Source organism: Vidua macroura, chromosome 1, assembly GCF_024509145.1.
Source record: "Vidua macroura isolate BioBank_ID:100142 chromosome 1, ASM2450914v1, whole genome shotgun sequence".
Taxonomy (NCBI): Eukaryota; Metazoa; Chordata; class Aves; order Passeriformes; family Viduidae; genus Vidua; species Vidua macroura.
This window is the reverse complement of record NC_071571.1, coordinates 54,326,707-54,340,484: the sequence shown is the minus strand read 5'-3', so window position 1 is coordinate 54,340,484 and position 13,778 is coordinate 54,326,707. Positions and strand designations below refer to the sequence as shown.

Sequence of the window (13,778 nt, the reverse complement as noted above, 5' to 3'; positions counted from 1 at the left end):
AAGTATAATGCAATCCACATTACCTGGGTTGATGATAGGTTCAGTTTCACTGCTGTCAGATTTCTGTAACTCTTTGAATGAGCTGGCTGGTCTGAATGAACGTTAGCATAATTTATGCGGCTGATAAGTGATTTGAGTGCTTGAGTTATTGATAAAGCACTTTAACATATAATTTTCAGCTTCATGTTATGTGACATCAGAGTAGAAGGCAATGTGGCAGTCCCCAGGCTTGATATTAAAGTCAATCTGTTCTTTGGATTTCAGAGGCCAGAGGAAACACAGTGCTGCCTGATACAAGCCCAGCAGACCAGCACCAACCCAGTCAGTCCCATCCTGCATTCCCTGTTGGGCCTCAGGTCAGTATCCTTCCTTTTAACTAATCGAGATGTGCAATTTGATGAACAATAAATAACTGTGATTGATCATCTTTGATGTGTGTAATGTAGAAAATGTGAATCTCTTTGGCTGCATTCAGTGGTACAAAAAGGGAACATGTATGTATCATGTATATTTTAAAAGTCAAATTTGGTAGAATTAGATTTTGTTTGCTTTTCTAAAACAAAACCTAAGAAATTTTACATATTTAGGAAGTTAAAATATTTTAATTTCTTATGTAAATTACTTCTGTAATTAATATAATAATTTAATATTAAAAATCTTGTGCAATTTTAATGCAGAATTATTGTCTCTGACAGTTATGTCTGTCACACGGAGCTCTTGTATTACTAAAGGTATTTCATTATCTTTTATGCCAGATATTTATTTTCTTTAGAGCAAAGTGTAGACATTGTAGTATTACACTTTATAAGATTGTAAAATATTTCCCATCTCATTTCATGATTTTATCCAAGTTCAGCTATACTCTAAAAAGATACTCAATATTCTTCCACTTCCCAGGACAGTCGTGGTCCACAAAGCTTCTGGTAGTTGTCACTAGTGTTTTCTGCTATTATCAATCAATATACAACCAGGATTTTTTGGGAAATGTTCGCATTTAGGTACTTGTAGACTAAGTTGAGTTGTGTCTTCTTTCGCTTATATATTATCTTTCGTGTATGTGTAATGAATTTTCCAGTCTAGATTCAGCTGGGATTGCTACTATGCTGTTTGAGTGAGGCTTACAGTTTCAGACTGTCATATTTGTCAAACTTTTCTGTATTGGTGAAAATGTATGCTTTAAGATACTGGAAGCAGTGCATGCCTGTAATGCAACATGAAAAGATCTCAAGCCAGAAGGTTGAAAGTGTGTAATACTGAGCTATACACACTCAAATAGGTTTGTATCTGTGTTTTCTTACAGCCACTACTGACAGCCCAACAGTTAGCCTCAGCAGTAGCAGGGGTGATGCCAGGAGGCACTCCAGCCCTGAATCAGCCAATCCTTATTCCTTTCAATATGGCTGGGCAGCTGGGGGGCCAACAAGGACTCGTCCTAACTCTACCTACAGCAAATCTCACCAACATCCAAGGACTGGTAGCAGCAGCTGCAGCAGGAGGCATCATGACTTTGCCATTGCAAAATCTACAAGGTAAGTAATGTTCATAATTTTTCTAACAGGTTCTTTCACATGTTTTATGCCATCTCTTTCTTTAAACTGAGTGATCTCCTTTTCAAATGAAATGTTACTCTCCATAAATATTGAAAAGTAATACCTGGATTGTTTTTGAATGCTTGAGAGATACTTAAGGGCTATTTGCCTTTTTATAGAAACATGTTGGAGGTTGGGACTTACATTCTGTGGGTCAGTAATGCAAACCACTTGAATGACTCATTAGGTTTTTCTGTCATCAGTGATCAATGTTCTCTACTCACAGATCACTTGGAGATTTCAAACTATAGAATAACAGAATCATAGAATATCAAGGGTTTGGAATAGACTTTAAGATCATCTAGTCCCAACCCCACCTGCCATGGGCAGAGACACCTCCCTGTGTCCACCTGACCAGGTTGCTCAATGTCTTACCCATCCTATCAAGGTTGGGGCACCCCCAACCTCCCCTGGGCAACTTATTCCACTGTCTTATCACCCCCCCAAATGAAAACTTTCTTCCTAATATCTAACCTAAATCTTCCCTCTTTCAATTTGTACCTATTATTCCTTGTCCTATTACTACAGTTCCTGATGAGGAGTCCCTCTCCATCTTTCTTGTAGAAACCCTTCAGATACTGGAAATTAGCCATAACATCTCCATGTGATCTTCTCCAGGCTGAACAGCCCCCACTTTCTCAGTCTGTGTTCATAAAGGAAGTGCTGCAGTCCTCTTACAGACTTCATGGTCCTCCTCTGGACTTGCCCCAACAGTTTCATGTGTTTCTTATGTTGGGGACACCACAAGCGTGCATACTCCAGGTGGGATCACATGTGAGCAGAATCATCTCCTTTCACCTGCTGGCCACATTCCTCATGATGCAGCCCAGGACTTGATTGGCTTTCTGGGCTGTGAGCACACAAAACTGGCTTCTGTTGAGTTTTTCATCACCTGTCACCCCCAGGTCTTTCTTAGCAGGGCTGCTCTCACTTCTCTGCCCAACCCATTGGTGTGTCTGGGATTGCAGTGACCCAGGTGTAGGACCTTGCACTTTGCTTTGCTGAACTTCATAAGGTTTACTTCAGCCCACATCTCAAGCCTGTCAAGGTCCCTCTGGATGGCATAATCCCTTCCCTCCAAACAAGTTGACTGCAACACACAACTCGTTTCACCACTGCTGATTAAAGCAGCTGTATGAATAGAGGCAACTAAAAATACGGTATTGCATGAAGATAACTTTTTATAAAATTTACAATAAAATCAGTTTTCTCATCTGTCATCCATGCCCCAGATATATGTTTTCGTTCTTGCTGTGGGAGGTCTGCTTTATCAATAAGGTTCTGCCATTCTCTTTCAAGTTGTTGAGAGAGTTGCATTACTCCAAAGGAACTCGGAAAAAGTTAATCTCTCTATGTATCCTCTCTATTGTCTGAGCTGTACCATGCTTGCAATGGTTCTACCCTGAGGGATCTGCTACATTTTCCCTGTGGTCTAAAATCAGACTGAAAGCAGTTCTATAAGATCCCTTTTTACCTCTGTTCAGTCCATGTGTCTAACACTGTTAGGAACAATACTCAGTCCAAGTACATATGGGATAAAATACAAATGTATTTATTTATTATTCCTAACTATGTTGATACTTCTCAGAATGCAGTTGCTGCTGAATAGAATGGAACAAAATACAGCAAGATAAGTGTTAGCCAGTATCTTACAACAGAATTGTATAGTTTTAATGGATGAGGACAGTAAAGGAAGTGGTAGTCCAGTGTGAAAGTGATAAAGGTGTGAGCAGGAAGTGTAAAAGAAAGCTTTAACTCATTAGATTTATTTATTTATTTATTGTTATTTCTTTCTAATGTAAATGGCACAAAATGTTTTCCTCCAGTAAAATGGTAATTTTTTTATAATTAATCCTCTGCACTGTATGCTAAATACCTTTTAGTCATCAAACTCTGGTGGCTGCTGATTACCAGATGCATTATTTGAAGCACCAGATCCTACAGGTTGTCAAACAGAGAAAACAAAGAGACAGCTCTTGTGTTGAACAAACTCCCTTACAAAGCACATGCATAGTACTCTCACCTGTTGGGAGCAACTACTTGCCTTTACCTTGTGTATGTTTTAAAGTTTAATGTCAACAGACCTCTCTTATCATAGCTGTAAATGGTTTTCACTTTAATGTTTAAAATAATGTCTCTCTCATACCATTAAGCCCCACCAAAGAACCTGTCATTCATAAATGATAGATGAAAAGGACACACTAATGCACAAATTTTACTTGTTTAAAATTTGAGAGTGCATGTAAAGTAGGAATGGGAGATTAAAAAAATAATGCAAGAACAGGAGTGGGTAAAAACAGATACAACAAAGTGAAGAGGAAGTAGCTTTTTAGTGTAGGTGGATGATGAAATCTTAATAAAGAAACAGGCATTATAAAAACTTATCCTTCCACTGTGGAGTGCTCCAGGTTAGAGTTGCTGGGTGTGTAGTATTATAAATAAACACAAGCTTGTGCAGTTCTTACATCATTTATTCACCCCGTGTTGCAAAGCTGGAGGGTAGGGATTAAGCCAGGCAATCTTTGCTCTTTAGTTTAGCCATGGACGTCTAATTGCTAGCTAAAAGATGTAACTTAGCTGCCAAATAAATTTTGCAAGCAATGACCTTAGGAGATGAAAAGGTTTCCGTTATAATCTTTACAGGTAGAAGCCTGGGATCAAATAGGGACTTGCAGGAGCAGCAGGTTCAGTTCCCTGTCTATGAACACAGTCACACCTTCCATAATGTATCTGAATGGAACAAATCTCATGAATTTATTTAGTTGTGTTGCTGTTTGTTGTCTTCCCTACCTTTCCTTCCCGATCTCCTAAGCAAGTGCTACTGTCTGCCCTCAGTTTTTGAAAGTGAAACTGTTACACAAGGCAGCAAAGTAACCTGGTCAAGATAGCTCCTACCATCCTGAGTCATAGCTGAAAACTGCCATTGCTTGCTCTGTAGCCCACTATCCAATGCATGCATGAATGAAGAGAGGAATCAGGTGAGAGTGTTATGTGGTATCATCAGTTCCATTGAAACTGACTGACTTCTGATCCCTGGTTGTTTGTTTGTTGGGTTTTTTGGGGTGGGTTGTTTTTTTATTTTGGTTTTTTTTTTTTTTTTTGTTTGTTTGTTTGCTTGGGTTTTTTGGGGTTTTTTTTGGGTTTTTTTTTTTTTTTTTTTTTTTTTTTTTTTTTGTGGTTGGTTGAAAATAATTGTAGAATGTGTGTTCTGTTTTGTAGATATTTTTATAGGTGTACTCATAAAAGACCATGCTTGAAAACAGTTTGGTAATTCCTGCTCTTTTGGCGAAGTCAGACCATAATCATCAGCTTCCATCTCTTAACCTCACTGTAGCATGGCTAACTTAGATAATGGAGGACAAGTTTTCATGCTGTTTTCCAGTCTGTCTTAATACTCTTGTTGTCACATTTGCTGTCCCTGAATTTTCAGTTGGGTCAAGCATAGATATCCACAGCTACTGTGAGCTGGGTCTTCTACTGTCTTTCTTCTCTTGTAAGTAAACTTCTAAAACTCTTCATGGCAAACTACCCCAGCTAGGTAACTCAAAAGACACCCTTAAAACTTTTTGAATAATGTATGAATTCAGAAAAGGTCTGATCTGACAGACTACTTGAATACAACTCAATGTTGATCAAGGGAGTAATTCCACCATATTTTTTGTACTCCACATACATGTTTAAATTATTTTCTTCTCAGGAACTTTCAGGTCTGGTACAGGGTGATAAGTATAAGACCCCAGAGTGCCTAGATAAAACAAAGAAAATTCTTATTTGTGAAAAGAGAAAAGAGTACTCAGTGATAGGAATCACAGAGGAGATGTATTAAGTACATAAAATGAGAAAACAAGAGTTTATTTTAAAATGGAGCAATTGATGATTGCTCACACAGTATAACTTAGTGATATTGCCTATTCTTCACTTGCCAGTTACCTATAAAAATATTTTATTCCCTGAATGTGTTTGTGTTAACTTGTTCAGTTGCTGTTTCCTGATCCACCAATAAGTTGATGGGAATTTCATTGCTGTAAGTGAAAAGAGGTTTAGACCAAACCTCTTCCAAAATGTCTTTTCTTCTTCTTCTGTAGACTTGATTATTTTCTGTTCTTTACAGCCTGACATTTGCCATATACACTGCTATACTGTATCTATTCCCTGAGCAAATACATGAAATGTAGGTTAAAAGAAGGAACAGAGGTGAATGCATAAATTCTTGCTGTGAAACTTAGGAGAATATGTTTTCCCTGGCTTCAAGTAAACAAATTTCATATGCAAAACTAATATGCAAATAATACAATTCACTGAGATGGAAGAGGGTGGCAGAATAAAAGTATCTACCTTAGTGGAAACAGAAATCCCTGAACATAACACCGGTGGAATTTTGAGTTTCCACCAACAGTTCTTTGAAGAAAACAGTAAAATCAGCAACAATAACTTTTTAGTGTAATCCACTAAAAGCACTGAAGATAAATGTTTAAAAACTATGCATGAAAGATGTTATCCCAAGAAACTTATACACCTGTTTTCCACTCATCATTTCTTAGAAATATAGGTGGAACATAGCCATGCTTTCCTAAAATTTTGTAGGTGTTACAATAACAATTGTGATGTTGTGAGAAGGGAAAAAGTGAGGCAGGTACTCCACAAGACTGTGTGTTTCCTGTCTTCTGCACTTAGTTCATTGCTTCTTGGCCTGTCTTTACTGACTTAATGCAGAAATTAGTCTGATAGCTTCCCTCTTAACCATCCAAACTAGTAGTTGTAAGTACTCATCTTCCTGCCTTTAGGAAACTTTTCTATGGGCTGAACAGTTTCAGTTTTTGCATCTCTTTTGCCAGGTCAGATTTCTTTCGGTTATGGGAGGACTATGTTCTTTTTTCTAATTTAGTTATCCTTCTCAAGAGACTCTCCAAGGGAGTAGTAGTTGCTTAATCTCAGAGTATTCAGTAATGCCTGGGAGCTGATATTCATGAAAAGACATTCTGTCCTTAAGCCCATCTGATTTTTATGTCTCAGTGTAATATTTATGTGTAGCTGAACAAGAAACCTTTTGAGTGGGGAAGCTGAGTTTTTTCTGACTTGTTTTCTTTATGTTATTTTAACCCTGTGAATTTCCTGTGGAGATAACTGAAAGATGGGAAGGCATTCCAGTCCTGGGGAGTTGTTAACCACTGTCCTCTCTTTTTAGTCTTTTTTCCATGACAACCAAAGCAGTTTTAGCTAAAAAGTTAAAATATTTTAGCTATTCTTTTAGTATAGCATATGTGATTAAAATTAGAAAATGACAGTGTGCTGGTTTTGCATCATGGAAGTGATGCTTTGAGAGGGGCTGTTGGTAGTTTCCCCCATGTCTGATAGGAAACCAGTCAGTGGTTGGCTTTGGGAATTGACAACATATTGAACCACTGGAAAGCTGTACACGCTGTAAGTGTGTTTCAGAAAGCTGTTTCTGAAAAACACATGTTAAAGAGGAAACTGCTTTGCCTTTCTCCTACTCCAATCTCACAACAAGAAACAAATAAGTACATTCTAATGAGTACACTAGTGATTGACCAACACTAAACCCACCACAGTGTTTTTTGTCAGCTTTCTGCTGGATGCTCATTCATCATGGATAACAATCTGGGAGTCCCTCTGCAAAGGGCTGGTCCAAATATATTTTATCACATAGCAATGGCACACCAGTGTTTTAGATATATATGCCAATATGGAGAGGGAATGACACTGGAACCTTGAAAGAAATCAACAAGCTGGAGACTGTAGCCTCATGGCACTGAAACTTTGTGCATTTTATTTCCACTACCCATTGTACTGCTCCGTAAGTGGATGTCAATAATTTATTTACAAGTCAAACTTTCTCAGTCTTGAGTCATGAAAGAAATGAAAACAAGCTATCTCTCTAAATCACTAGTGAAAGGCTCCAGTGCTGAAAGGAAGTCTTGCATAGCTGAAAATGGGAAATCATTAAATTACATTATTTAAACAGCAGCAGGTCATATTTTAGCAGCAATACAGTGGAAGGGGAAATGTATTAAACACCTTGAGAGATAAGAGACAGCCATTAAAATGCACTGATATGGGTTACAGTTGACACAGATAATGGTAAAAAAATACGAAGGCTCTTTTTTATATGGAGATCAGTCAAAAAGAATGTTAGGTAAAGACAATAGTAACAAAAATAAAACAAACTCTTTTGTTTACATTTCTTAGGTCTTGTTTCCTCTGAACAGAGATTTGTATTATTAATTGTACAGCAGATAAAGTAAACATGCTCTGTCTCCATTCCTCCATGTACACACACCTTAAAAATCAGAAATTGGAGAGAGATGAAAAACAAAAAAGAGACAGAAAAAAAGCAAACTTCAAGCCTCAATTTCTTATAGATCTAGAGTCCAAATTCCAGTTTCTTAGAACATATTTCCCTTTTAACTAAAGTGATGCAGTCCCTATTCATTTGTATTCCCCTTCAAGTAACATGAAATAGCTTTCAGAGTCTACAGAAAGGCAGTGTTTCACTTATGTATTTTAATGAGCACCAATGTCAGTAATAATCAAAATGATGTTTCACTTAGAGGAATAGTTTATTCCTAGGTACTTTTGCAGTGTACTAACATAACTAGAACAAGAATGACAAGAACCAAGAAGAAGTGCTGCACTCATAGCAATTTCTGTGAAGCCCTCAAACCAAATATACCTCCTCTCTCACTCTCTCACTGTATAAATGCTGCACAAAATGCAGGAGGGCTCACTTACACAAAGAATGGGATAACCAACCCTCAAGACAAACCTCCCTAGCTCAGTACATGGAAAGAAATAAGACAAATATGAGCATCCATAAGCACACCGTGGCATGCACAGATACAGCAGGTTTCCTCAGGCTATCAGCTGTATCCCATCCAAACTGTTGTAGGATAACTGAACTAATATGCAGAGATCCCTGAAGATGGGATGAGCTGTCTTTGCTGGGTCTCCCAGGAAATGTACTTTTTTAGAAGGCCTAGCATTTGCTTTTGGAAGAAAGGGCAAAATCTGCTTTTCTGACAGTAGTATAGAAAGAATCTTACTGGGTTGTTTGTTTATTTGTTTGGGTTTTTCCCCCATAATACAAGGCTTCTCCTGTTGGAATGCATTGGCCCCATGTTAATTGCTAATCTTATTCAGTGTCAAATTGCTGCCTTCAGAGAGTGAATGTGAAAGGTTCAAGTCTTTATTAGTTACTAGCTGTTTATTGATCAGTCCCAGAGTGTTAGCTATTTGTTGTCTGGTTTCTCTTCCCCATAAGTTAAAAGCCTACCACTAGAGGCATATAAATGCAGTAGTCTTAATGCTTGTGTGCTCTGTTGTTGACCTCCACCCAAAACAGGTCACAGACATGCCTTTTTTTTTTTTTTTTTTTTTGGCTACTGATGGTTATGGAACATTGGTGAGAAGTAATGATGTGATGTAGATCAAATTCTGAAATCAAAGTGTTTGCACCTACTTAAACATTGCAGGCCAAGTACTGACAAAATCTAAATTTCCAGACTTTTATGTGAAGAAGCAGATGGGAAAGATGGAAGTAGTCTGCACCTCCCCAGCCTCCTTGAAGTTTTCACCAAAAAACCATTGGTAAAATTATCCTTTGGCAGGCATGACCACTAAGCTAGGAGTTGTTGTGTGATTGATATGCAAGACCTGGTCGTTCTGGGGTATGTACACCTTTATTGAGCCCTGTCTCAGACTGATACTACTCCTGGCAAGAATATTCTGTGTGCAGGATTATAAATGAAATTTCCATCAACCAGAACATGGTGCATTTTAATGCTGAGTTTAAAGTATATTTTTGCACCTGTTTTGAGAAGCCTTTAATCTTCTTCTTGAATTTAGACCGTGACAATTTAAATTAATGTAGAGAAAGCTCATTCCAACAATGTGAAGCACTCAACTTACTGTAATCCTACAAAGGCCAAGAAATTTCAAAAGCTAGTGAAAAACCTAGCTAGTGTTTGTCACTATGTTCTTCACCTCTGCATTTTTGCACATGTGCTACATGCAGTAGTGAATCACATGCAAATAGTCTAGATCACATAAAAACAGATGGGCACATCTATATGCACATAGGATTCTTATGCTGGTCCAAGACACTCTACTTCAATAGAGAGAGATGTAGAAAGATTACCATGATGGATTTGCAGCCTTCACTCTTAATTTCCTTGCCTTAGTGGATTTAAGTCAGATATTTATAGTATTTGGGGTTTAATTTCCTTTGTTTTTCCATGGCCTTTGTATTAATAAAATCACTATGATTCATGTTTTAAAAACTCCCTGGAAAAAAATTTGTGTTCTTGATTCACCAGTGAGATTCTAATCAAGGACATATATATTTAGGGACTCATAAAAACAACAAAGTCTTTATTGACCAACTGGGTAGTGTGAATTTTGAATGTATGGAACATACAAATTAAATGCCTGAGAACCAATTTTTTAAAATGAAATTCCTTTAATGTCTATGTGGTTCTGTACCACAGAACCATACACTTCTTCTTTATGGAGACCAGCTATTCTTTTCTGTCATGGAAAGTTCTGAAGGTGTCTTATTACTTTCTCATTAAAATCTTAAAGTTTATGCATCTTTAAACTTTTTTTTTTTTTTTTATTTGAGGGAAAAAATCTGTCTGCCATGGAGATTGCCTCATAAATGGCAATAGAATCTACCTGGTAACATCAGAAATTATAAAAGTGAAACTTCCTTCTGTTTTCTCGTCCCTAGACATCTATGCAATCTTTTGTCCTTTGGGTTGAAAGTTGTGCTCATGGAACTCTTCAGGCCTCCATTTAATTTTCCTGAAGCTGCCTTTATTCCTTGAATGTTCCATCTTTGCAAGCTTGTTACTCTGACAGATGTAGCAGATAGCACAGATCTGAGACCTGTATTCTTACTCTGCACTTTAGCCCAGGTGTTCCATATGATGGAGGACATACACATTTTTTGCAAGTCTTCCCACCTGTAAACAAATGTGTAGACAGTTAGTAGTTATACTTTCCTACAAACTGGCTTAAATCACTACTGTTAGATGCCTGGAGTTCCTCATACACAGCTAGATCTAAATGTCCTTAACTCCTAAATCTTATTCTGGTCCATAGACATAAAAGACTCTATGCTCTTTTTTTCAGTAGCTGCAAAAATAAGGTGAATTTCCCTTATTTTTTGGACCTAAAGTAATGTTTTTCATATCATAGAAGGACCGGAGTTTTCCACCCAGGTCAATAAGTTCCAGAACCATACAGGCTCTTAGATGATTGCCTGCTATAGTTTTTTGTTTGTTTGTTTGCTTTTAGCATAAATATTGCTTTTAAACTTAATTATCTGTAGACTTGACATATCTTAGAGACTCTTTTTTCACTTATTTGTGTTTTAATATGATAAATTATACAATGTTAAAAATAAATCTTCATCATAAAGAATAGAATAAATAATTTCCAATGATTTATTATATTCAAGTAAATGGTGATGCTTCAGATTTACAGTGTCTTTTCCTTTCTGTGTCTCAGATCCGATTTCAGTCTCTTGTGTCTTTCCTCCTCCTGAGCTGGCTCTATCCATCCTTTATGTTTCAGCTTGTTTCCTTAAGCCATTCACAACCCAAGTATTCCTGAATATATTCTGTGCTGTGTAGCTGATTTCCTATTGCGTCAGCAGTAATAACTGAAGAAGAGGTGAAAAAACTGTTGTAATTTTACTGTTATATTGGGCCCCTGTATTTTAGAAGATGTGGTTGTAACAGGACATGAATCCTGTCTAAAAAGCCAAGAAATTATAGTAGAACATTTTGAGGAAGTTCATTTATTGGCACCTTGAAAGTTTCTTTTATCTTTCTTATTTTTAAAAGGATAAAACCTCTCAAGAAAAAATTTTGAACCTGTTTTCTGAAAACTATTAAGTCTAACATCTGAACAGAGCAATCACTTCCAGATTCTCTGTTCAAGATTCTTGCTTTTCTTTTCCCAAATTAGTGCTTGTGAATTGTAAAAGCAGAATGTGGTTCCCCCTACTCCCTCTTCCTCAGCACTGCAGCATCTTTGAAAAATATTCAGTTCCCCAACTCCACACCTTTGATTTTACTGTTAACCAAATCAGTTCTTTGCATATTTGTTTTACTCTGCTTTAGCAAGTGTGGTTGTTCATGTTACATTTATCTAATATAAGCACCTTGGCCAGTTGTAAACAAAATTAAAAACATATACTATTTTCTCAATTTCTCAAATTAATTGGTTCAAACTGTAAGACTTATTAAGTGTATCTTTATGCATTTATGTTCCCATGAGTGCCATTATTTTAATTTTTTTTAGTGATATTTATATATATTCAATGTTCAGCATCAGATAATTTGAATTTCCTGTGTTTGAAAGATAACTCACAAGGGAGAATGTTGTATTAAATAAATAATACAGATAAATTTTATACTCCCATATATTTCAAAGCTAATGCAGCTAACTTTCAGTGGAATGGTAACATAAGACACAGTGCTATAATATGATTGATTTGTTTTGACAGCAGCCAAATAATTGAGAGTGAAAGGTGTCAGCACAGATGAAATATTGTGTAAGCCACATTCAGAAGGCAACCCCGGCAGCAATAGCAACTGGAGTTTTATTTCCTTTGATATCACACTGTTACTCACTTCCAGTTTATTATAAAACCATGAAAGGTATGCAACTTTACATATGATGGAGGCTTTTATGGAAAGGATAGAAACAAAAGTTTGTCAGGTACTTGAGCAATAGATACTGACAATGGGATTTATGATAGATACAATATACAAAGGTAAATTATCTTAATCTTTCTCATTAATTTTCTTTCTTATTTTAAACACTTTTTTCAGGCTACTGCTTATCTGGCATCTTAGTTCTAGCTTGGATTCCCTCCAGAGCAACCAGTCTATGGATTGCCTGGCAGGGGATTGCTGCGAAAACAGTGCTGCAATTACCCTCCCCAGCAGTGAAGCTTAGTTTTAGTTCACCTATTTTGCACAGCAAACTATACAACTATACAGCTTCTGGCTAACTGAGACAGGGTATTACTTGTATGTTTGCATCATGGCATCCAACTGCACTGCAAGGATTACAAGGAACTATAGCATCTTTTGAATCCAGGAGACTGCAAGTGTAGAAGTAACCTATTACAGAAGGTAGCCAAAAAGACCAGCTGGAATAATGCCTGAACACATAACATGAAAAAAACCTTAAAATTCCACTAAAAGTGCATACATACTACATTCCAGAACCAAGTGGCGAATCACTTTTGAAAGTGAAAATCACTTTTGGGCTTTCTTAAAAGTACATTGAACAAGCGACTACAGCATGCTTGTAAAAACCCAAGCTGTAAAGCTTTCTTTGTCCTGAGGAATGATTGATTTTAGAGGGAGCAAGACTCTAAGGTACAGTTTGAATTGAAATTTATATGTCCTGCCATTCATTTCAGAAATGCTCCATTAAGACACAATCTGATGTGAATGACAAGGGTTCTCAGTAATGAGCTCTTGCTCATGCAAAACAAAACAAACTATGACAACCATCATGTTAAGAAGATCAGGAACCCTTGTGGCTTTGTAATGTAGCATCTAATCTATATCTATACCTATACCTATACAAATATAATTATTTTACTCGGAAAAAAGTAAATAACAGAATGGGATGAGATTTCCAATACAGATCAATTTATACACAGTCCCATTGCACTTGCATTCTTTTTGTCTCCTTATCTGGTAATTTCATAAATGGCATAATGGAGATTGGAAACCAAGGCTAAGAAACCTAGACCTACTGTTATTAATACAGGAAAAGTTTTCATTAAAGTGGTGTGGGAAGGCAGGAAGTCAACCCCTGTTCATGAAATATATCTTACTGTAGAGCCAGCTGTATCTACTGAAGTATTTTGTTTAAAACAGGTACAGTAGACTTGAAATTAATCCTTGTCTTTTCACCATTTTCCTCATGTTTGACCTGTGCAGACAAGATTTCTTCTGCAGAAAACTAAACTCAGAATTCAACTACAAATGCATACCTACTACATTTCAGAACCAAGTGGAGATACAAACCAACAACTGGCCCTTTGCACAGCTTCAAGAGCCATATATTCAGTGCAAATCAGAGTAAATACTGTCCAAAGAAGAAACCCTGAATTGCAAGTAGAGGGAGTGAGAGGGACTTAGA

General features: G+C 36.9%; 1 protein-coding gene across 2 annotated transcripts in view; it reads left to right on the top strand.

Moving 5' to 3' along the window:
• Nucleotides 1–13,778, top strand: part of POU6F2 (POU class 6 homeobox 2) — a 312,234-nt gene that overhangs the window by 138,517 nt on the left and 159,939 nt on the right. For both annotated transcript variants that reach the window (XM_053969855.1, XM_053969865.1), the window contains exons 3-4: nucleotides 265–356; nucleotides 1,301–1,529. In XM_053969855.1, the coding sequence (XP_053825830.1) occupies nucleotides 265–356; nucleotides 1,301–1,529 (321 nt within the window). The remainder of the gene's footprint in view (nucleotides 1–264; nucleotides 357–1,300; nucleotides 1,530–13,778) is intronic.